The sequence below is a fragment of the Vicia villosa genome, linkage group LG7 (assembly GCF_029867415.1).
Source record: "Vicia villosa cultivar HV-30 ecotype Madison, WI linkage group LG7, Vvil1.0, whole genome shotgun sequence".
NCBI lineage: Eukaryota > Viridiplantae > Streptophyta > Magnoliopsida > Fabales > Fabaceae > Vicia > Vicia villosa.
In genome coordinates this window covers 109,265,290-109,291,156 of record NC_081186.1, presented here as the reverse complement: position 1 = coordinate 109,291,156, position 25,867 = coordinate 109,265,290, and the positions used below count along the sequence as shown (strand labels likewise).

At 33.5% G+C, this 25,867-nt stretch overlaps 3 protein-coding genes across 4 annotated transcripts; 2 read left to right on the top strand and 1 right to left on the bottom strand.

Annotated features, from left to right (window-relative positions):
- The first annotated feature begins 3,155 nt into the window (after window positions 1-3,155).
- LOC131616505 (large ribosomal subunit protein P1z-like) lies at window positions 3,156-4,441 on the top strand. The gene is made up of 4 exons (XM_058887850.1): window positions 3,156-3,280; window positions 3,397-3,472; window positions 3,892-4,095; window positions 4,183-4,441. The coding sequence occupies exons 2-4, from the start codon at window positions 3,404-3,406 to the stop codon at window positions 4,234-4,236; spliced, it is 327 nt and encodes a 108-aa protein (XP_058743833.1). The 5' UTR covers window positions 3,156-3,280; window positions 3,397-3,403; the 3' UTR covers window positions 4,237-4,441.
- A 639-nt stretch (window positions 4,442-5,080) lies between these two features.
- On the bottom strand, window positions 5,081-9,523 carry LOC131616504 (granule-bound starch synthase 1, chloroplastic/amyloplastic-like). Its single transcript, XM_058887849.1, has 14 exons — window positions 9,368-9,523; window positions 8,131-8,490; window positions 7,960-8,040; window positions 7,732-7,830; window positions 7,550-7,639; window positions 7,276-7,339; window positions 7,099-7,199; window positions 6,881-6,990; window positions 6,545-6,788; window positions 6,271-6,447; window positions 5,989-6,180; window positions 5,789-5,875; window positions 5,553-5,681; window positions 5,081-5,421 (listed from the first exon to the last, which is right to left on the bottom strand). The coding sequence occupies exons 1-14, from the start codon at window positions 9,380-9,382 to the stop codon at window positions 5,305-5,307; spliced, it is 1,866 nt and encodes a 621-aa protein (XP_058743832.1). The 5' UTR covers window positions 9,383-9,523; the 3' UTR covers window positions 5,081-5,304.
- An 11,641-nt stretch (window positions 9,524-21,164) lies between these two features.
- Window positions 21,165-24,309, top strand: LOC131618248 (exosome complex component RRP45A-like). 2 transcript variants are annotated; one of them, XR_009288775.1, is made up of 8 exons: window positions 21,165-21,296; window positions 21,540-21,988; window positions 22,092-22,206; window positions 22,295-22,375; window positions 22,480-22,668; window positions 22,933-23,200; window positions 23,511-23,569; window positions 23,803-23,879. XR_009288775.1 is itself a non-coding variant. In XM_058889510.1 (8 exons), the coding sequence occupies exons 2-8, from the start codon at window positions 21,546-21,548 to the stop codon at window positions 24,003-24,005; spliced, it is 1,353 nt and encodes a 450-aa protein (XP_058745493.1). In that variant the 5' UTR covers window positions 21,165-21,296; window positions 21,540-21,545; the 3' UTR covers window positions 24,006-24,309. The 2 variants fall into 2 exon arrangements, 1 of the variants encoding a protein (XP_058745493.1); XM_058889510.1 differs by having other exon boundaries at window positions 22,933-23,195; window positions 23,803-24,309.
- Window positions 24,310-25,867: the final 1,558 nt, after the last annotated feature.

The window sequence follows — 25,867 nt, the reverse complement described above, 5'->3', positions numbered from 1 at the left end:
CTATTATATTATCCACCGTGCTACCGTAACATTTGTTGTTACGATATTTCTAAACTCCATAAATTATTTCAGCATCTGTCAACTTTAAGATAGATGCTCTCCATCCTTTACCTTTAGTGGATAGGATCAGCCACTCTAGATCCTCACTACATTCATGTGAAACCCTCTTGATTTGGATCTAGTGAAGAACCTTTAACTAAATATTATTTAGATCTAAGCAACCATAAAACAAATGATCAATTGTTTTCTCATAGGAACAAAAGAAACAACAATCATCATTAATCATACCAAACCTCTTTACCCGATGCTTGGTGATTAATCTACCATGGCAGGCAAGCCAGAGTATCATCAACGCTCCAGGTCTAGCGGGATTGCAGTGGAATAGGTTTCGTTGTCTAACTTTTGGAACAGTCAAACAGAGTTTACTGTATACTTCTTTCATACAAAAGCGACCCCTACTCGACATATTGGCCCAAAGGGGCTGAATCTCTGAAATTCTCTCTGGATGCTTAAGGATTGATTTCATGATCCTAGAGTTCTGGTTTTTTATGCGCATGTTCTTAATTTTTATACATACGAAAAAATAACATAAATAATTTTATTTATGTGAACATATATATTAGGAAATTTTATTAAGGTTAATTAATAGAATAACTTATCATTATAATTTTATTGATTAAAATAATAGCATAAATATTAGTATAAATAATATGTAATCTCACTATTGTGGATAACGTTATAGATAACTCCAAAGTGCCTACGTTTTATGGGTGTCTATAGTGTCAGTTAAAATGTTTTCTTAGTGTTGAGAAAGTAAAATGGTGGTTTAAGAAAAATGCTAGATGCAGAAATCATGGTCGTCATTTTTTGTGTTTGAACAATGACTGAGAAATAGGTAAAAAAACGTGTTGTTGGAACTTATATTGAGGACTATTGTTAGGTATATGAAAAAATCTTGGGGTGTTGTTCCTTCTATAGCTCTAAGGATGGGTTTAAAATGGCATGCCAAGTTGTGGGGTCGTCCTGCGACTGGAAGATAATTGTCCCCAATGCAAAAATGAGAATTCCCTAGCAATATGTGGTATATAACGTCCCCATGTATGAGTGTTTGTTCATGCAGATGAAAGTAACACTGCTTTTCATTGATTTTGAGGTTGAAGTCCTTAATCACTTAAGGGTCGCCCCCTTATAACTCTATTTGTCTAGTTGACCCCCGGCAACCTCGAGGGTTGGTCCTTTTAAACAAGGCTCGTCTGATTTTTGAATTATTCTTGAACTCCTTGGAGAATTTCAAGGATATATTTTTCTTTATGGTACCCCTCAATTGTGGTACACACGCAACACTTTTTAAGATCCCAAAAGAGGTATTCATGAATGGAGAGAATGAGAACAACCTGTAGGAGGGTGAGGACAATTTTGAGGTTACTATCTTTGGTGATTTTTTTCACGACTTGCAATTTTGGAGAATGGAATTTTCAAGGAGGTTGTTGAATCATCTGCTTCCTGATTAGCTAGTTAGGATAAGCTCTCATAATGGCGGTTTTAGGGCCACTTTACTAGTGGTTTCAAAACTTACATATTCAAATCAGTCTACCTCACTCACAAAGAGTTAAGGTTGAAGAATAAGCTGGTGGACTTAGTCAATAACTTTGAACATGATTTGTATTATGATTCAGAGCATGATACTAAAAAATGAAGCTTAAATATATTGATTCCCGTTGGCTGCTTAGGGTAGGCAATAAAGAAGAAATAAATTGGATTTTTATAAGTAATGAGACTACTAATCCTGTTAACATTTTTGTGTTCTAATGTATTTTTTTAGAAGAAATGAGCAACTTTTCAAATTTACTCTTAAGGAAAATTTGGGAAATTATACCTTGTCCCCAACCATTGTCGGGTCATAGTCTGACCCTATTGGTAAACCTTCATTAGAGAGGGATTCTACAATCTTAAAGGAAATGCCCTAAACTGCTCATGGTGCCTCTCCTTAGAGTCAGGAAGAGGGATACACGATGCTCTAACCATCCTCAAGTCCATTATAAGATGTCTACGTGGTATTGTCCATTTTAAGTGTAGAAGCCTTTCACGATTTTGTCATTTTGAAAAGGAGGTATACCGAGACAGCCGCCCCTCAATCAAGGCTAATGAGCTAAAGAGTAATAACCTCGAATACATGGCCTCAAGTTTGTTTCACTACGTCTACGAGGTATTATGTGCTCTGGGTGTGAAAGTCATTCATGGTTTTGTCCTTTGCAAAAGGCGCCTTGTTGGATTGTGAAGTGTGTGTGTGTGTGTGTGTGTGTGTGTGTGTGTGTGTGTGTGTTTATGCATAAACTATTATTCGCCTTGATTCCTAAAAAAATTGTATTGAAATATAGTAGATGGTGATTGGTTTGGAGATGAAGATCATCGTACTAAGCTTCTAGTGCAGTTAAAATGATTTTTTTTAGTGATCGAAGATGGTACCTACTAGAAAGGTTAACACTTTGAGACTCATGTAACTAATATATTGATGTAGAAATTTACAAGTATGTAATAAATCATACTAGGGTATTGACTCAAAGTCACACTTATATAGGGTAATCTATTGTAATTAACTCCAGGTTGTCTGGAGTGGAGCGCGGGTGATCTTTGGATAGTGATTTAGTGGCTAAATGAAAGGCATGCTCCTGTGTGGTGACAAGTGAGGGAGGTCCACATGTGCATCATCAAGTTGAGCGCCTAAAAAAAATTAGACCCACTTGAATTAGATTGGTCTTGTGGATCGTTGGTCAACCTATAACATTTTCTCTATAAACAGTAATAAAACAATCAATGTATGTAAAATTATAAAACAACCAATTAAAAAACAAGATAGCATTAGTTCAATTGTTCACCACCTGCTTCACTAGAAACCAATACTTCAAATTCTTTAAAAAAAATTAACAATAATCAACAATATTCTTCTTTGACTTTATGAATAATGCAATATTAATGTTGGTTCAATAAGAGATACATATTTACTTTCTTTTATTTTTATCAAACTTATATATACTTCTTTTTTTTTTACAAAGAAATATTTACATGTTAGTGAAGTGTAAAATAGCCTAATTTCCACACACCTCTTTCTCTTATACACTCCCCTTTAAAATGGGCTTATTTATATACAGCCCATTAATGTCTCTACCAAGAACACTGTAATCGTTGTGCATAAACCCTGAAACCCTAATCTTCCCCACTCCCATTTTGCAGCAGCGTAGAAAAATCCTCCACTCGTCGCTTTCGATCTCAATTCTTCAAGGTAACCCTCTTCTCCATAATTATTTCTATTCCAAATATTCATTCTACATTGTGATAATTTATCAACTTAATTCAAAATCGCTTATTTTTCCTCTTTTGATTGTTGGATTTTTTTAGTGTGAAAATGTCGATCGGAGAGGTTGCTTGCAGCTACTCGCTTATGATCCTTCATGATGATAACATCGCAGTCACTGTATCCTTTTTGAAGTTTTCATTTTTAATTCATTAGTTAAATATTATGTGTAATATTTAATTTTCAATTTTCATGATTTGTATGACTATAATTCTGTTTTTTTCTCTTGTTAGTTTAGAATTTTTCAACTAATTCATAATGGGTTTTTGAAAAAGTATATTTTTTTGGAAGAATTTTAGAACTTTGGATTTAGAATATTGTTTTGGTGTAAAAAGGGAATTTTAGTGTAAGGGTTTGAAATTGATTTTTCTAAGATAGTGTGTTTCCGAAGATTTTAAGGTTTTGGATAGAAGCATGGTTCTGTATAGAACATTATGGCGAATATTGATCAATGTAGCTGACTCCACTTAGTGGGATAAGGCTTAGTTGTTGTTGTTGTGTTTGTGAAGATTGTTTTCTCCTTAAGTCATTGTTAATAGGGTGAGAAAATCTCAACATTGTTGAAAGCTGCAAAGGTTGATGTTGAATCTTATTGGCCAAACTTGTTTGCCAAGCTTGCCGAGAAGAAAAACCTTGATGATTTGATTTTGAATGCTGCGGGAGGTGGGGCTCCTGCTTCTGTTTCAGCCCCAGTTGCTGCTGCTTCTGCCACGACAGCTGCCGCTCCAACTGAGGAGAAGAAGGTAGGTTTTTTTTGTTGAATGTGTTGTTGAACTTTGTTTTGTAGCTGTTGGTTATCTAATTGGCGTTTTTGGTTGTAATTATTACAGGAAGAACCAAAGGAAGAAAGTGATGATGACATGGGATTCAGCTTGTTTGATTAGAAGCACTTGTATGATCTTGTCCAATTTTTGTACTGGTCATTGGTAGTAACTAAGTGTATTATTGTTTTGTTTTGATTGCGTTATTAGGTCAAGATTTTGTTGTGCTTTTTAACTATAGAATTTGAGATTGTTCTATTAACATTGAGAATTTTGTGTTGGTATCAATTTTTCCTGAGAATCAAAGAATTATAAGTCATTTCTTCTATGTTCATGTGTGCCTCCTGCTCTGGATTGTGCAAATCTGTTAATGTTTACAGCTTAATTTCTACTATGCTGCAATATTCAGTAGAAAATAGTAAACCGTGTCTGAAACCAGTAGAAAATATGGTAGCTAGATAATGATGTGAATTCTCAGTTTTATGCTCCAATCCAAACATATATTTCTGATATTGCCAAAATCACAAGGAAAGTGTCGAGTTTTCTACTGCCGGATCAAATTCCATAACTAAACTTCAATGTTTTTTATAAATTAACTTTTTGATATTGGTTGCAAACCAAGCTGAGTGTTGAAATGGAGTTTGCTAACTTGAGCAGGTGTAAGTTCTTCTGTTTCAGCGTAATCAAGCTTATAATCTTCAGTTTTTTTTTTTACTTTCCTCTTCCATTGGAGGGTGTAGTTGTTACAGCTTCAAGTTCAGTAAATCAAGTTCTTTGTTTGTTTAAGACTAAATCAGAAACTGATTATAACCCCATTTCAAAACTTGAGTTAAAAATAAAATCCAGTTCAAAACTCTAAAATGACTTGGCTCTTTCATCTACAACCATTTCGGTTCAGAAAGACAAATTGTTTCAATTATTTCAATTACGTTCGAGTTGAACATCAACAATTTGGTTCAGTACGGACTAAAAGGAATGCTAATCTATCATTCTAAGGAAAGATAATAATAATTAACTCCTTGAAAAAATGCACTTATAGATTGAAACTAGAAGAAGCTTGAAAAATAATAATCACTCAGGTGAAGTTTCATGAAGATTGAAACTAGAAGAAGCTTCCATCACTCGGGTGAAGTTCCATGAAACTTCAAGAGATGGAAACTAGAAGAAGCTTTCATCACATCATTATTTTAATCATGGAGCTGCGACATTTTCCTTTGCCTGTGGAGCAATTTCTTCTCCATCAATTCCAGGTTCACTGTCAGGAACTCCCAAACTTAACAGCACTTCCTCCCACTTCTTAGCAGGTCCCTAATTCCAAAACAAAACTCAGTTACTCAAGTTGATGGATACTTTTAGAGCCTATTTTGATACACTTCTCTAGAAGCACTTTATAGAATAAAAAAAATTCTTAAATAAGTTGAAATTAGGCTCTAACTCACCTTCCATGAAAGATCTTGAGCCATGCAATTCTTGATCAATTCTGCAAAATCTGAAGTTCCATAGACTCCAAGAGCCTTTGTGACAGTCTTTGCTATTGCATCCACATCAGCAGAATCCACAGCATCACACTACATCAAAATATTTAAGAATAATAACATAATGGTTACTGCTTATTACTTAATCTACTATGAACACAATTGCATACAACAAGAAAGCTTGTAGGTATTAGTTTTACTTCAACATTGAAAGAACCCATCTGAAATCCAGTGAAACCTTCTTTGACCGTGTCCACTAATCCACCCGTCGAGGCAACAATAGGTACCTAGCATAGTCCAAGAACATAAATTAAAATTGACATAGAAGATTTTTTTATCGGACGGTCTAGACGTGGTTGGAAAATCACTAGGAAATGACAGTGAAAAGATGAAACTATACAGTTCCGTAGCGCATAGCTTGTAACTGAATGAGACCACAAGGCTCAAATCTACTTGGAATCAAGATAAAATCGGCTCCTGCAATCATCATATGAGCTAGGGGAACATTGAATTTCGCAACTCCTCTGGCCTTGTCAGGGTATGATATTTCAAGTTGCTGAAGTTGCTTTTCCATTTCTTTTTTTCCCGTTCCCTAAGAAATGTCGGAACAAATTTAAATGAGATATCTTTGTAAGAATAGATCAGAAAATTATGTTAACGTTTTTTCTTTCGTTATACTTACTAGCGCTACTATTTGAACATCCTCCTTAATAAATTGGGGAATGGCTTCTACAAGAATATCAGAACCTTTTTGTTCTTCAAGCCTACCGATGAAAGCAATGAGAGGAATACTTCTGTCAACCGGCAATCCAACTTCTGCTTGCAGTTCTTCTTTCAGAAGAGCTTTTCCTTCCAATACCTAAGTAGACGAGTTAGTTCAAACTCTGTTAAGGATTTGCCGTAGAGTTCAAATTTCATGCAGAGTCGATGTATACAAATTAAATTCTATTTCTTACTGTTGAGGCATCATATTTGATACTTATATATTTGTCGGTGGATGGATTCCATTCCTGAACATCCATGCCATTTACGATTCCAGTAACACCAACTCGGCGAAGAATGTTGTCCAACTCAACTCCTTTATCTGGGCCTGACACTAGTTCTTGTGCATAGTATGGACTAACAGTTAAAACTCGATGAGATTCTATAATTCCGGCTTTCATCCAATTGATTTTTCTTCCAACAACTGGTTTAACATGCCTATAAATTCGAACAACATAGAGTACTTAAACTTTTTTTCCGTCATGAATGCTAAATTGATAAGTTAGTTCACAAATTTATGAAAAACATACCCATCAAGGAAGTCAAAGGAGCTTTTAAATTGGTCAGGGAGATTGAGAAGCGAATAGTCGGTGAATGCAAATCTTCCTTGGTAAGCAATGTTGTGTATACAAAAAACAACCTAAAAAGGGCAGGAAGGAACGAGGAAGAAAATTCGAAGAACTTTTTAGTCGATCATAGTTGCTAAAATAGGAAAATAATTAATAATCAAGTTGTAATTTAGACATACTTTGGCATTCCTAAAGATGCCAATCGATTGGTACATGGATTTCATGTAGCATGAGATAAGGGCAGTGTGCCAATCATTAGCGACGAAAATGACATCTTCACCTGCATAGGAAAAAATCAAAACATCATGCTTAAAAGATCTTCAACCATATACTTCATGTATGACCTTAATCCATACCATATGGTCCCGAGAAATATTTATTGCTCTTAAGATTCAGAACTCTCGCCGCTTCCAGAGCTGCCTGTTAAGTTTAATTCCAAGAAAAAAAATTATATGAGAAAAACAGAAGTTAAGAGTTTAGAAATATGAACACATATCGTATAGTGGCACAAACGAGTTCTTGATATTATACTAGTGTGATACAAATGCAGAAAACTTAGAAGCATAAAAAGCTACAAATACAATATTTGCGAACAGAACATTTGTAACGAAATGGATATGGTTATAGAACCTGACAGAAGATGCTAAAACGTAGTTGATTGTCTTGGTAATCGTCTCCTGCAGCAGGACCATAAAGTTTTGTTCCAGTTTTCCCCCACACCTTCATGTTCAGTCATCATCGATTCATCGGTAAGTATATGAAAGCAAAACAGTGAGTCTATAGATTCAAAAAAAGAAGAGAAATAGTCTCACCTTTTCAAGAAATATAGGGTGATCTACAAAGACGCGATCAACTCCTCGTTTAAAGCAATGGAAGAAGCGAACTTTTTCTGTTCTATCTCCTACTTTTACCTGTAATAAACAGATTACAATACAATGCATTTAACTATCGCATAGCAACGGTATAAAAGGAAAAATAGGTCCAATGAAGATTAAAATGAAAACATCATCTCTCATTTGGTCAAGGATAATATAATATACCTCGATCGTTACACTTGTATCCCACGCGTCTTTGTATTGGTCATAACGCGGAGTGACGGTCATAACTCTGTGTCCGTTAGCCTAAACAAGGATTAATTAGAGAAATTCTCGCTCTCACTAGTCACTCAATGTCAACCAGCAAGAAAAAGAAAACCATAACAATAAGCTTACTGCTAATGCCGGTGGAAGACCTCCAAGAACATCACCTAAACCGCCAGTTTTGCTCCACGGAGCAACCTCAGTTCCAACAAAGATCAAATTCATGCCACAAACTATAATACCTTTAGGCCTAACACTCTTCCTCTGAACACCCTTCTTCCTCGATTGCACTCCCTTCGTTTTAATCGGCGTCCTATTTAGTATCTCGTCCAACGAGTTCAAAACTCTGAGCCCATTATGAGTATTGGCTTTCCTTATGGAACCAAGTCTCATTGGTCCCATTTTAGACTCACATGAGACAGTTGGTATATTGACATGAGAGGTTCTGGATACTATGTTACTTGAAGCCGTCACTGTTGCCATTTTTGTATACTGAAAAACAAATAGTCCATTAGAATTAGGACTCTTAAAAAAAACCGCCAAACCTGACTGAAGTTAAAATAACATAACGAAGTTAAAATAACAGAACTGTTATGTTTGGTTAGTGAGCCAAACCATGTTGCACAAACAGTTCTAGAACCAAACCAAATAAATCGAACCGAACCGTTATGTTTGGTTAGTGAACTAAACCACATTGCACAAACAGATCTAAAACAGAACCAAATGGCAAATAAATCGAACCGACGAAACTAAAAAAAAAAAAAAATACTATAAACAAATTTAAAATTTTTTATTAAAAAATTCGAAAAAAGTATTACGGTTCGGTCCTTTAACAAATGATTTGGTTTAGGAAAAACTTTTTTCTAACGGTTTGGTACGGTTAGGAGTTCCGAATCAGCATACCAAACCATTAAATTTGGTTCAGTTCAGTTCTGGGTAAATTGAAATGGTTCGGTTCAAATGACCTATTACTATGGTTCGGTTTGGTTTTCCGACCGAATTGTACTCTAAACAACTATAATTAAAATTAGACTAATTACAAACTAGCACCAAACACTTTCAATTTTCAATCATTTAATCCAACATTTGTGAAACTCTTGTGTACAAGTTCAACTACCATTACAAATTCAATGTAGAGAATCTCGGATCATTACGAATCCTCTGAAGCCATTAGCTTCAGAGGATTCAGAGGATTCGTAATGATCAGATAATGACAATATTAGAAACTAGGTTTCTCATAAAATTATCCTAAATGAAATGAATAGTGAACATTACTAATCAGCAGCATTTAACAACTAAATTAGCACCATTAAAGAAAGTTTAATACATCAAATATTAAATTGAAACTATAGTATAGTAACTAACTAACCTGGCAATGAAGCATGCAAGGAGAATGAAGTTGAACTAAGGTTCAAGATTGATTTGTAGTGATGAAGTGAGTGTGTTAGGAAAGGGAACTAGCTTTTGGCCTTTAGCTACCTCGTGAGGTTCATAGGATAGATTGACACGTTAAATATTATTAGCGGCTTAGAATATTTTTGAGATTTTTATATGGTTTTGTGGGGTAAGGTTGTGGTGAATATGAATAATTGGTTCTAGAATATGCCCTCGTGTTAAATGAAGGACTTCAAAGTTGTGTTTTATTACTAGTGTGCCCTTGTGTAAAATGAAGAACTTGAATTTGGAAGTCATACAAAATGGTAAACAGCTCATGGTAGCTCAAAATAATAGTTATATTTGTACATTTTATATTCTACAGCATGGCACCCTTGCTTAACCCTTCATTTGATCATAATATTTTCAAAGCCAAAATATTAATTTATCAAACTCAATTTTTTTTTTCATTTTTGCAAAAGAAATTTAGTTTTCTTTCAATATTTGCTAAAAGTAACTGACATTTACAAGTAACCTTTGTTTTTTCATTATAATTACGCATCTTTAACGAATTTTTTGATAAAATATCAGATATTTAAAAAAATTGTATTTTTAATAAAAAATTAAGTTGTCAGTATCAAATTTATAATTTTATATTATTAATTTAAAAATATCTATTTTTTTTATCTTTATCGACAATTTTAAAATAACCAGTAAAAATCCATATACTAATTCTGGATATTTGCATAATGCTGGCAAGAATACATATTTCATACTGAATATTTTAAATTTTTTGGTAGATATGTCGGTGTGATTAAATATTTCTAAAATTTGGTAGGTTAATTGTTTTTTGAATATTTGGCTCTTTTTCCTTTGTAGTAATAGTGAGGAGAAGAGAAGGAGACGGTAAGATTATTTTTAGATTGAGTAAGACATAAGTTACAGAGAGCTCTGGTAGAGACGGAGGAGATGATAGAGACAATCATATGTGAAATTGCATTTGGTATCATCTTTTATTTTGATGTTCTGATTAAATTTAATAGTGTGTAATTTAATTTATCACTATTTCTAATTTGTGTGTAATTATGTTATTTCGCTTATTCAATTTGTCCTTTAAGGTACTTTTACATTCAATAAATTAATTTTAGACTCATGACAATGACAATGTATTTTTTTAGTCTTAGCAAATTGGACAAAATCAACATGTTTAGTGTATCTTGAATTACAATTAAAAAATTTAAAATAAGTTTTTTTAGCTTGATTTGAATATACCTTTTGGTGATTCGAATCAAACATCAAAACGAAATTTGGATATGATTTTCTTAACTTGATTCAAAAGAGAGGTTTATCATTTGAGTCACAAAAAAATATTATGCTTAATTACACTTTTGGTCCCCCTATTTTCGACTTTTTGAAGTATTAGTCCCTCCATTTTAAAAGCCAGGTTTTTAGTCCCTAAACTTTGCTCCACTTGGGATTTTCAAGGTCCCCCTCCACTTGGCTGCTTCATTAATGACGTGGCATACACAATACACTGTCAGGTCATATTTTTTCCATTTTTTTCCTGAAATCTATTTTTTAATTATGGATAATTTTTTTGTTTATTTAAAAAACATTTATTTGTTATATTGTTTAATTTCCCATTAATTAAACCCTTTAAACTCATTCATCCATTCATCTTCTTCACCAAATCTTGTTTCAACTCACCGATCTACAATTTACAAACACAACAAAAACCTGCAATTTACAAACACAACCTCATACCACCGGAAACCTGCAATTTTGCTTCAACACCGAGCTCGATCTATTCACGTTTCCATTTCCACAACACATCACCACACCTCACCATTGTTCATATTTATCCAATGCATCCCTTCACTATTCTCACCAAACTCTCGGCTTCCCTCAAAACAAAATTCAACAATCCTTCAACTTCACTCAAAACCCAACATATAAACAAACTTCATCACAACAATACAAATTCAATCCTTCACAATCTTCTTCAACCTAACACTGATTCACAACAAATAAACACCTTCAGCTTACTCAAACTGATTCCATGATTTCTCACCATCACCTTCTTTCAGCCTTCAACATACACAATCAACAAACACAACTCCCTGCATCAATCGAATCGTAACATCATATTTCATCCTCGCAACAACTTCGCGAATTCGAAATGCATCACGCAACCACAACAATCTTCGCTCTCTGCTTTAGAATAAATTCAACAATCTACAACAGAACAACATCACGGTTTCAACAAACACAACAGTGGAATCGAAATCGCAAAGAAGAAGTCAAATCTGAAAAACAGTGTTGAATCGAAGATGGAGCAGAGAAATTGAGAGAGGAATCAAGATGAGGAATAGAGATGAGAACGAAAGAGAAGATGAGAAGGCTCGCCGGAGAGAGACGAGAAAAGCTCGCCAGAGATGGAGAAGGAAGTTGCGCCGTTAGAATACTAGAAGGAGAAGAAGAACGTGCAACAACTCCAAATCCTATTTTATTTAATTTCCCAATTTCTATTTTAATTAATGGGAAATTAAACAATAAAACAAATAAATGTTTTTTAAATAAACAAAAAAAATTATCCATAATTAAAAATTAGATTTCAGAAAAAAAATGGAAAAAATGTGACTGTCAGTGTATTGTGTATGCCACATCATTAATGAAGCAGCCAAGTGGAGGGGGACCTTGAAAATCCCAAGTGGAGCAAAGTTTAGGGACTAAAAACCTGGCTTTTAAAATGGAGGGACTAATACTTCAAAAAGTCGAAAATAGGGGGACCAAAAGTGTAATTAAGCCAAAATATCATTTGAATCATGATAATCAAGAAGAAGCGCTTATGCACAACTTTAAAACACACTTATATTATTAATTAAATTTTTTTCTTCTATTTTTTATTATTGACTAGATACTATTTATTACTCGTGCATTTGAGTTTTTTTATAAGTTGTATTAAAACTAATTTGTTACACTTTTTACTATTCATATTTTATATACATTTTATCTATAAATTCAAGTTAAATGTGAAAAGATACATATATGTCATTTAGACAAATTTTTAATTTTTTATTTAATAATAATTAATGAAAAATTGTTTACTGAATTTCTTACAAATATATCTTATTATATCACTTCTTCGTTCATATATGCACTTGAAACTATTTATAATAAATGTAAGATAAATTAAACATATCTCATTATTTATTTGATGATTTGTGATAAGTTGTAATTTTTAGCTTTTGATTTGGATGAAAATGAGAGTCGTAAGGTTTTAGGATTTTAAGGGTTTTTTGAAATGGAAAAATGAGAATGGCGAAGGGGAAAATTGAGTCGCGAACATATAAACATGTGTTTCAGAAGGAAACTCGTGGATATGGTACATCTAAAAAGATCATTCTAATCAGATTCTGAATGAGACTTTTATGAAGTCCGTAAAAAACACATGAAGGTGTATTAAAAATTTCTCAATAGATTATCATTCATTAATTTGAGTGTGACACTTGAATTTTCTAAGGAAAATGTTAAAATGGGGTTAAGGTGATTTTCATTTTATATTCTATTTATTTTTTCTATTACTATAATTTTATGTGTAAATAAATATAATAGACATTTAAAAAAAAGACATATATTAGATATCCATGTATGTGATATTTTTTTATATTTAAACAAATATAATCATTCATGATAAATTCAAAAAATCGTAAATAAAAGAAAATTCTTAAAATAAACTATTTAAAACGTTGCAAATTCCCATCTCTAAAATTTTGGTGATAAAACAAACAATATGGTATTATAACACAAATCATACAAAACATAATAAATTAAGAGAAATCAAATTCACAAAAACCATAATTTTACAAATATATTTACGTGTGAATATGTATGCTCATAAATCTAAATGATCCGGGTATAAACCGCCACTCAGGAAAAATATGCATATGCCACGAAATACATATACCTTCTAGAAACTCTCATTAAAACACATCATTTTAAAATTCATTTCAAATAATTATCCATCTTCAAACATAATAGATTTCAATCTTTTTAATAGACTTTTAACCCGCACAATTCATCAGGTTCACATCACGACCACACATAATAATAGATCACAAATAACACAAAGTTTCATCCACGTCACACCAACACAATTCATCTGCTTCTCATTGTGACCACGCATAATAATAACAAATCAGAAATTGCACAAAATTTTATCCACATCACACCAACACACTTACAAATAAAATATCTAACAGGTATTCATTATTTTAACAAAGATTAAAATTTGTCGTCTCTTTTTTCTTTAGAACAATTATGTATTAATGGTAGTGCGTGAGGCACTTTTAGTGAGGGGATAATAAAAGAAATAAGGATTATACAACTTTTAGTGAGGCACTTTTAATGAATTTTGAATTGTACAAATAATGATACAGACTATAACTATTTATATACCGGATTGGGCTTGGACTTACACAACTTGGATTATATTTGATATTAGATTATATTTGATTTGATATTATAATAATAAAATCAATCCCAATAATATATCAACAAATCTCAATAATATCTCAACATACCCCCATTAATTTAAGTTGTCGAACAACTATAGAAATAGTCAATCTGAACTATTCTTAATTTCTTTCTCAAATTTAGGAATCTGTCGATCTTCAATCCTTTGGTGAAAATGTCGGCCAACTGTACTTCAATTAAGCAATGCCTAACTTCAAGTTCACCTCGATTTACCTTTTTCCCTCATGAAGTGAAATATAGCTTCGATATGCTTACTTCTTCCATGCAGAACTGGATTCTTCACCAAATTTATGGATGACTTGTTGTCAATTTGCAACACTAGGTTAGGTTTCTTCATTTCAACCTCCATTTCTTAAAGTATTGATCTGATCCAAATTGCTTGACATGCAGCATAGGATCCTGCTATATATTTGGCTTCACATGATGATGATGCCACCACAATTGTTTCATCGAACACCGTGAAATTGAAGCACCAAATACTTGAAAGAAATATCTAGTTGTGCTTCTTTGATTTTCCTTATCTCCACACCAAATAGCATCTGAAAAACAAGTGACTGTTGTTTCTTTGTGTTCAGAATTTCGTCGAAATAAAATTTCATACTCTATTGATGCTTTTAAGTATCTTAGAATTCTTCTTGCAGCCTTCATGTGTGACACTCTTGGTTCACTCGTGTATCTTCTCACTAATCCGACAGCAAAATCTATATCGGGCCGACTGTTGGATATATACTTTATAGATCCTATAATTTGCTTGAACAAAGTTGCATCGACTTTGTCTTCCTCTCCATGCTTCTCTAACTTTAAGTTTGTTTTGACAGGTGAGGATGTAGGATTTGAATCATCCATTCTGAATCTCTTGAGTATGTCTTTGACATACTTCCTTTGATGTAGCATCATACCTTGCTTCGACATTTGAAATTCCATGCCTAGGAAATAAAATAATTTTACCAGATCCAACATTTCAAATTCCTTCATCATCAGCTCTTTGAGCTTTGACAAGTTCTCCAAGCTATTTTCAGTTACCACCAAGTCATCGACATATAAGCAGATGATTGTTATATTTTTCTCCACATCCTGAATATAGACACCATACTTAGATTTGCATTTTAAAAATCCTAATTCTACTAAGTATGAATCGATCTTCTTGTTCCATGCCCTATGTGCCTGCTTGAGACCATAGAGTGCTTTGTGCAACTTATATACTTTATTCGCTTCCTTCTGAATCACAAACCCTGGAGGTTGTGTGACATAGACCTCTTTGTCTAAAGGACCATTCAGAAATATTGATTTCACATCTAAATGAAATATTGATCAATCTTGGTTGCATGCCAAAGCTACTATTAGTCAAACTGTTTCCAATCTTGCTACTGGAGCAAATACTTCACATTAGTTGAGCATTGCTCTTTGAAGAAACCCTCGAGTTACTAATCTTGGTTTATGTCTTGCGATCGAACCATCAGCGTTATGTTTCAGCTTGAACATCCACTTTACGTCAATAGCTTTTTTATATGCTCGCAATTCGACTAACTCCCACGTGTTGTTTCTTTTGATTGCCTGTAACTTTTATACCATAGCTAAGTTCCACTGTTGAATATTTAAAGCCTTGCTATAGTTGATAGGTTCAGCACGTGCAAGTAAAGCAAAATGAACTAATTGTCCATCTGGTGTGACTTCATCATCACCGACTATTTCATAGTCTTGAAGTCTTGCTGGTAGAGTTAAAGTTCTTTAAGGTCTTTGGCTTATATCAGCCACATCCTCTTCGACTTCGACTGTGTCGGGAATGTTAACAACTGCTTCAACTTCAACTAGTTCTTTGGCAATTTCATCAACTTTGACTTTGGCAGTTTCCTCGTCGAAGTCAGAGCTTATCAATGGCTTGTTAATTGAGTTACTCATTTGAAAAACTATGTTGCCAGTACCTTAAACTTGCAGCAAACTATTATCAGCAAGTTTTACCTTGCTCTTGTTCGACTCGTCGAAATTTGCCAACCACACCTTTTGACCACTCATGTGATTCGAGCAGCCTGAATCGAGGAACCATATCTTGGATTCGACATGGTTATCTGCAACTGCAGCCATAACCATCATACCTTCAGAATCATCTGAACATTGGCGTGCAAGGTTCGCTTCTTCGTCCTTGCCTTTTGTCGATCCGTAGTCTTTCTTGTACCAATAATTTTTAGATAAGTGACCTCACTTCTCACAATGATAGCACCGAACACCTTTCTTATCTTCTTTGTCCTTTCGATAGTTTCCTCCTCCTCTTTTCAAGGATTCAGAAGTTCTATCTTCGACCTGCTATTTGTGAGGGTTCGACCAAGGTTTATTGCCTTGAGTCTTGTCGAATTTGTCTTTGAATTTGTTGGAACCACCATTCTTTTTCCATGACTGAGCCTGCAAAGCTTGTATCGAATCTTGAAATCCTTTCCTTTTGACAATCCTAATCTCATGTGTTTCCAATGAACCAACAAACTCTTCCAATTTTAAGTTTTCAAGTTGATTGGGTTCTTGAATAGCTACGATAACATGATCAAAGTAAGAGGTTAACGTACGCATTACCTTCTCAACTATCATCTTATTAGGGTTTCACCACAACCCTTCATGAGATGGACGAGTTTTTGCACCTTCGACACATACTTTACAACATCTTTGTCTTCTCCCATCGATAACAATTCATATTGTCGACGCAAGGTCTTCAATTTGACAACCTTGAATTTCTCACCTCCTTCATAATATTTGACAAGTATATCCCACGCCTCCTTCGCTGATTCAACATGAGAGATTTTGTCAAAATTTGTAGAATCAACCACCGTTTGAATGCAATATACAACCTTGTAATCCTTCTTCTTGGCTTTTTAGGAACATCGTCGGTAACCACTTCTAGGGTTTCATGAAAGTTAAACAAGGATTGCATCTGTTTTCTCCATCAGATCCAATTTTTACCGTCAAACATTGGAAGCGAATTCGGAATGCCATCAGTGTCATTCATCTTTGCAGCGATTGATTCACGTCCTTAGAAACACGATCTCTGACGTGAAGTTCTCAAGAACAATAATCGGAAGCTCTGGATACCAATTTGTTAGTGCGTGACACTTTTAGCGAGGAGAGAATAGAGAGAATAAAGGAAATAAGAATTATATTAATGAATTGAATTGTATAATGATACAGATTATGACTATTTATATATAATCTGGATTGGGCTTGGGCTTACACAACTTGGATTATATTTGATATTATTATATTAGATTTGATTTTATATTATATTAATAATATCATTCTCAATAATATTTCAACAAATTACAGTAATATCTCAACAATTATAAATTTTTATTCTATAATACCTAACTATTAATTTCGTTATAATAAGTATGGGAAAGTGCCCTTACCTTAGATGTTTTTCTTCCCGACGCATTTAGTGATCACCACAAGCAAGATCATATCTTTATCATGCTTTAACATATTAATTTTAGGTCAGATGCAAAAATTTTATTCTCTTGACTCCTTATCCTTGAATCGTTTCGTTTGTGATTATTTATGAATAAAAATTAAAAATAGATTATTAAAATAGACTAAGAATACCAATTTTGAAATTAGGTAAAAGAAACTTACCCCTAAACATAAACTAAATTTTATGAAAATATTAGTTATGTTCAACCGATTGTTTTGGTGTTGGTTTTGCAAAATTCAGATTTATATGGATGGAGATAAGAACAACAAAATGTCACTAATCGAATTGAAAAAATAATATTTTAAACGAGACAAAGAAGGCTGAAAAATAAAATGAATATGAAAATTTAAATAATTAATTGATAGAAATAACATACTCAAATTTGAGACGAAACAAAGAAACTTTTGGTGCACAACTAATTTGACACCGAAACTGAATTAGCTTTTTCCTCCACATCGGTGTTAACAAGAGTTTTTTTTTTTTGAATAAGATTATCATATAACAAAAAAACAGAACAAAACGAGAGGGGGGACCAAACCAAAACCCTCTCAAGGAACAACGAACCTAAAGAAAGGCAAACCTAGCCTATTCTTAACAAAATCTGCCCCCAAAAAATTAGGAATACTGTTATAGTTAGTGTAAGCAGTAACCGTTAGCCCTATATTTGCCAGTGAATCCGCACAGCTATTACCTTCTCTGAAAATGTGAGAGGCCACAAAAGAAATACTACCAATGATATTAATACAGTTCACCCATCTAGTACGGATTCGCCAAGGAACCAAGATAGGTGTGGAAAAAGCACGAATTACCGCTAAAGAATCAGATTCTAACCAAATGTTCCTCCAACCCTTCTCATGGGCGAACTCGATCGCTAACATAACACCTGAGAGTTCGGCAATGAGAGAGTTGGTAATACCCAGGAAGCTGGCAAAGGCACCGAGAAACTTACCCTCATGATCTCTAGCTATGCCTCCACAAGCCGAAGGACCCGGGCTGCCAAGGGAAGCACCATCGCAGTTAAATTTAATCCAACCCCACGGAGGGGGCTTCCAAAAGACTTCCACGATATTTTGGGCAAAAGGAGGCTGAATATTAACTCGAAATTTTTTCAGAATCACAAGGTGTTGTATCATGTTTTGACTACTAATTAGCACCATGGTGATAAATAGGTTTATTTTTTTTATTCGTTAGTTAATTGATTCATGGGTTTGGTAATTTATTTACTATGACAAATAGGTTTATTTTTTCTTTATTAGTTAGTTAATTGATTCATGGGTTTGGTAATTTATTTACTAATTCACAGATAGTTGTAGGGACCGAATCGTGATCTTTTCTAACAAGTCAAGCGTCAATTACTACTGGACCAACTAACGATTGATCTTTGGCTTAAATATAGTTTTGGTCCCCCAAATTTATCAATTGTTTGATTTTGGTCCTCTTGTTTCAATTGCTTGATTTTGGTCCCAAGTTATAATTGTAGATAAGAAAAAAAAAGGAAGAGCAACAAAAAAAAGAGAAATTTAACCTACATGTCATTAAGGGACTATCAAATGCAAAAGGGGACAAACTTGAGGGGACAAAATCAAGCAATTAACATCTATGAACCAAAATCAAGCAATTAAAAAACTTGGGAAACCAAAATCAAACCATTGAAAAATGGGAGGCTAAAATCAAGCAATTGAAAAATTTAAGGAGTCAAAACTGTATTTAAGCCTTGATATTTTATTTGTAACCCTTAATCCAACTAAATTACACACTTTCATTTATTTATATTATTAACTTATAATTAAAATATTAGTTATTCAAATACTGACATAATTATAAAATTATCAAAATATTAAATAAAAAATACATTGTTGACACTTAATATTATTTATTAAATTCAGTAAATACATATGAAATTACCATAATATAATAAATTCACATTTAATCAAGATTAATAGCAATATTAATAATTTATTAATATAATTTTTCATAAAATAAATTATTAAGGTATATTTTCAGCCATGAATCAATTAACTAACGAATTAAGTTAAATTTTCATGGTATACCTTAATAAGAGGTGTTGTATCATGTTTTGACTACTAATTAGCACATTATTGACACTTAATTGATTTATTAATATACCTATATTTTCAGCCTCAAGTTTGTTTCACTCCATATATAAGGTATTATTCGCGTTGGTGGAAAAACAATCACAATTTTATCAATTGGAAAATGCGTCTCATTAGATTGAGAGGTTTGTGTGTTGTATATAAACTACCTTCATCTCGATTCCCAAGAAAATTATCTTGAACTAGAGTAGAGGATGATTGGTCTGGTGATGATGACCACCGTAGTACGTTTTTGGTGTAGTTAAAATGGTTCTTTGGTGACTGGAAATGGTACTTGCAAAAAAAAGTTAGCACTACGACTACGACGCTCATGTCAATAAGAAATAAGGTGGAATTTTGCAAGTACGAAATAAATCATACTTGAGTAAAACTCAGAGTCACACTTATATAGGAGAAACTATTGTAACTGTCTCCAGGTTGTCTGACATGAAGTGTGGGTGACACTTGGATGATAATTTTAATACTGAAGATGAAAGGGAGACACTCATATGCGATGACAAGTGATTGAGGTCCACTTGTCCGTCAACGAGTTGAACTCCTAAAAGAGATTTGACCCATATGAATTGGTCTAATTGTGGATCGTAGGTCAACCGAAAACATGTCCACTATAAACCAATAACAAAACGACCAATCAATATAAAATTATAAAACAATCGATAACAATACACGAGAATAACATGAGTTCAATAATAGACATTTTTATAAGTGGTTTACTAAATACTAATATTTAAAATTATTAAATATTTTAACAATAATCGACGATATTCTTCTTTTATTTTATGAATAATTATAATATTGATGTCAATTCGATACTAAATACATATTTATTTTCTTTTATTTTAATCAAACTAATATCTAATAAACTAAAATCTAAATTTTGAAAATATAAATGATCATCAATTTGTTTACTTCTAAGAGATAATCTCAAATGTAATTGGAGTTATAAACATTTTCTTTTAAGTACTAATTAGGGGTGGGAATAGGGCAGACTGACTAACAGGGGCCTACGGCCCAGCCTACATAGGCCTAGGTCAGGCCAGACTTTTTAGATAAATAGAAAAGGCCTAGGCTTTTTTATAAGCCTATTTAGCTAAAAAGGCTAGGCCACAGGCCACATAAAAAGCCTTTTAAGCCTAAGAGGCCGGCCTATTTAAATACATATAAATAATTTTATTATTATTATATTATATTTTTTACTTTGAGTTAAAAATATAAAAATAAATTTTAGTTATCTTGAAGAAATTATGAAAATAAGATGAAAAGAATCTTATGAACAATGTCATAAGTTGTTTCGATAAATTCTCTCAAACAAATAATATCACAAAATTTATGCTACTAGGTAAACTCAAATAAACTAATGCAAACAAATATTTAATCTCATTGATCTTTTAATTTATTAGTCTATATAAAGACGAGTTGAATGACTTATTTACAAATGTTCAAATGAAATAGACTTTTAAGTAGGCTAATAGGCCAATCAGACCTTCAAAAAGGCCAGACCCAGGCCAAAAAAATAAGCCTATGATAGGTTACAGGCCAGACTTAGGCTTTGAATATTATAGCAGGCCAGGCTCAGGCTTGGCAAAGCCTAGCTCGGCCCAGCCTATTCCCACCCCAGTACTAATTCACAAAAATCACTTATAAAGATTATCCATATTAGAATTTGTCATGTATAACCGCTTTCCGCAGACCTGTTTCTCTTTTATACCCCCTTTGAAATCGTTGTGCTTAAACCCATAAACCCTAGTCTACACACAGCATTGCCATTTTGCAGCAGCGCAAGAAATTCCTCTTCTCGTCGCTTTCGATCTCAATTCTTCAAGGTAATCATCTTCTCTATGATTGTCTCTATGCCAAATATTCATGCCACATTGTGATAATTTATCAACTTAATTCAATATTTTCCCCCTTTTTGATTGTTGTAAAAAATGTCTGAACTTAGTTTCATCCTATATGGTTGATGCCATTGCAAGTTGCTTCTGCACCGGCTCTTATATATAGCTGCTGCACCATGCCATTGTATTTGTTCTTGCTTGGTGATCAGCCTTTTTCTTTTTGTTAAGCAGAGTGGCATGGAGCAAAGATTAGCTAATTGTTGGCGGTTGACAGTTAATGAAAAGAAATTCATCGAAAGTGCTCTGCTATCAGAGATTCGAGTGGATGGTCGTGGCCCGTTGGATTATCGCAAGTTAAACATTAAATTTGGAAGGGATGATGGATCCGCGGAGGTCCAATTGGGTGAGACACGTGTGATGTGTTTTGTGAGTGGTCAACTTGTGCAGCCTTACAGAGATAGGCCTAATGAAGGCACATTTTCCATCTTCACTGAATTCTCTCCCATGGCTGATCCTTCATTTGAGCCTGGCCGTCCTGGAGAATCTGCCGTTGAGTTAGGACGTATTATAGACCGTGGTTTGCGGGAAAGTAGAGCCATTGACACTGAATCGCTCTGCATTCTTTCTGCCAAACTTGTATGGGCCATTCGCGTTGATATCCATATACTGGACAATGTAGGGTGAGAATCAGCTTTGCTTCGGTTCTCTTTTTTTTCTAACCCAACTTGCTAATTAGCTTATCTACAACGAAGTAATTGTTTTTATGTTTTAATTTGTGAACAGGAATCTTGTTGATGCTGCAAATATTGCTGCACTGGCTTCTCTGATGACATTCAGAAGACCTGAATGCTCTTTGGGGGGAGACGATGGTCAACAAGTTGTAGTGCATCCTCCTGAGGTTAGCTTCCTCAGTTTAACAGTGTGTCCTTTCGCCCCTGTATTCTATTCAGCTTCTGTAACTGTTATCTATATAATATGCATTGCAGGTGCGCGAGCCACTTCCTTTAATCATACATCATCTTCCCATTGCTGTCACCTTTGGATTTTTCAGTAACGAAAATCTTGTGGTACAGATCTCCCTCTCGCTCTCTCTCCCTCTCCCTAACTCTTTTATTACATATGGTTACATATACGAGGTAACAGTCCTTTGATTTTATTTGATGCTCTCTAGGTCTTGGATCCGACATACCATGAAGAGGCTGTAATGACTGGACGCGTGACTGCAACACTTAATGCAAATGGTGATGTTTGTAGCATTCAAAAGCCTGGGGGGCAGGGAGTCTCTCAACGGGTTATCATGCATTGCTTGAAACTTGCTCATGTTAAAGCTGGTGATATTACAGCCAAGATAAAGGACGCAGTGAGTTCTCCTTTTTTATGCTTAAGATTCGAGGGCCTCATTTATAAGTCTTCTGGTTGGTTTATTTATAGTTACAGGAAGAACTATATTATGTGTTGACCTCTGCTTGCTTTTCATCACAATGAAGTGTGCTTTGATATCTTTTTTTTCTTGATGCCATTATAAAATTTTGCATGCTTTTGGCAATCTGTCTTGATTACCATAACAATCACATATGGAATGTATATTGTTTGCCAATTTCTTTTATTGTCTGAATTGATGTAGGTTGAAAAGCGTAACACTGAAAGAGCACTACAGAAGATTAAGCGCCATTCTTCCTCTGTAGCCGTGGATGTATATGGTACCACTGCCAGATTAGCTCCCAAACAAAATCAATCGTATGCTGATAAAGATGGTAGCCATCTAGCCCCATTGAAGCTAAAAGATGAGGCGAATTTTATGGAATGTGAAGCTACGTCATCAGAAGAAGTACAGAATAACAAGAAGGATGAAAGCTCAAAGAATTTCATTGGCGGTCCCTCAAGTTGGTAAGGTGTCAGTTTGTTCACCAAGAACTAACAGTTTGTTCACCAAGAATTTCATAGTCTTGTTTGTCATTCAGTTCATTCATGTAAATCTATTATCTATTATAAGAACAATTTATTGAACGAAAGATTATTATTTATAGCCAATGTATAGATAATACATAAACCTATATGGCATAAGCTTGTTAAAGTAGTATTCACAGTAAGTGAACCGCTGAAATTAATAAGTAATATTATTATTATTGGCCGTTATGGTTTCTTACTTTTGAGTTTTGGATATATTGACGAATAATGTATACTTGGTCTTTCGCATCTCAGGGATCCCTACTCAGAGTGCGTCAATTCAGATCTTCTAAAATCTTCTCTAGCTTCTCGTGGTAATTACTTCTCTTTCATCTTCATTGTAATATTGGTGTTTATGTGGCTGAGAAGTAAAATGTGCATCATTTTTCTTGATGATTTCATCGGTGCTTTTGGTTGGACTCCCCTTTTAAATTTCAATATTTCATCATCATCATCATCATCTTTGCTTTTGGTGTATTTATGCTCGTCTTCATGTAATTTAATGAGTACAGAATTTCACTGACTAGAACTGTTGTAAAATAAGCAGGACAATCAACTCCTAGTAAACGAAAGGATTCAAGCCGGAAGACTAAGCCGGAAGAACCAGCGCAGGAAATCAAGGCAGATTCTGAACCAATTGATGACCCAGCTCTAACTGCTGGACAGAGTAATGAAGGTAAGACTCTGAATGACGCTGTGAAGCCCAAGAACAAGAGGAAGAAAAAAGCATCTTCCAATAACGGAAATTAAGCAATGAGATGTGCGGTTAGTTAACGCGATCATGTAAGAAATTGTGGTTGACAAGGAGGAATGCTGTAAATATTCAATGGGCAATGGAATTCAATAGTCTAGTTGTGAATTTAGGCATGCCGAATTCAAAGGACAACACTTACTAAGAAAATTTTAACAAATTAGGGTAGTTACTGAAAATAGTAAAGTACAGAACAGAATACTGATTGAAATTGGTACCAAGAATATGTATACATATTTATCACCAGATTATTTATGTAAACAAAAACTTGCTATTTTCTATGACCATGGCCATTTATCTTCATTCCATCTAAACCACCAGATGCTTCCTCTTGGTGCATGTTTGGTTTGACTTTTGGAAAGGCCAAAAGCACTTCTAGAAATATAGAATTGATTTTGAGTGATTTTAAGATGTTTGTTTAGGTAAAAGTATAATTGATTCTATTTCCAGAATTGATTTTACTTGAAGTTAGAATTTGTAGCTTCTGCTTTTATAATTATTCTGGATGTTTTTTATATTGAAATTTATTATTCAATTCACTTTTACATAAATGTATCCAAACATAAATCAATTCTGTTAAATTCAATTCTGATAGAATCAATTCTACCAAAATGAATTCTGTCCACTTATCACAATATACAATAACTGAAGCTTACATTCCACTGCATCCATAGGGCATCCGTAAGAGGAAACAACATTAGTTAGATGAATCAACTTTCTCAATAATAATGTTTTGCCAAAAATTATGTTTCAATCTAAATTGTTAATCTCAATAATAATTTTTTTTATAATCTCAAAATATAATCAAACTCAAAATATTATTGGGTAAAAGATAAAATAATCTTCAAAAGCTACGTTACTCCTAAAAGGGAAGCAAACATCATTCATTAATATCAATAGAATTGAATTTAAATACTACTATTTTTTCAACATAAATTTTTTATTTGTAGATTTCTTAACATAAGATAGCTCCTTGACATTTTATGAGCCCTAGGCTAAAGCTAAGAAAAATAATCTATTTCATTTAATATAATACACTTTAATACATAATAATAATTTTACAAAATATCAATGAATATGTCTCTTGTGATCTTTTAACACAACATTCTTTCAAGATCATGAATGTGTCTCAAATGATCTTGCATTATCATATTCAATCGTGCAATCATTCTAATCAATTCAGAAAATTGTCATTATTATCTTGATATAATTTTTCATTGAATACTCGAAAGGCAAGACTATTTTTAAAAAGACATTTCACAATTGAAAATATTCTATAGAAAACTTGTCTTCAACGCTCTTTCTATCTCCCAACAAAATTTCATAACAAGATTCAAGTGACTTGGAGATTTAAGTGATTCAATTGAATTGGAGTAGTATTGATATTGGGAATTGAGAATTGGAGTGATATTCAATATTTCTACTAGAGATTAGAATGTCTATCTATGGTTGCAAATTGATATGCGTTTCTTGATTGAGAAGCGTGCAATCATATCTTGACGGATGTAAGATGCAAATTGTATTGAAATTGAAACTGAACATTAGAATAAAAGAAAGTGAAGTGACGCAGATAAAAATTTGGGCTTAACATGTGTGTAATTTTTTTTATAATACTACAATATAAAAAAATGACCCCGGTATATGTATAACTTTTTTAAAATATTTTGTGAGTATTAAAAAATTTTGGGCCCTAAAATCTTAGGCCTTAGGTCGTCGCACTCCTGACTTATCCTAGGGTCGGTCCTGCCTTATGGTACAAGTTAGCATGACCCTATAACTAAAGAGCAAATAACAATGAACCAAAGTGTATAAAAATCTAGATAAGAAATATTTACATACACTTGCTAAATCTCAGAATGCA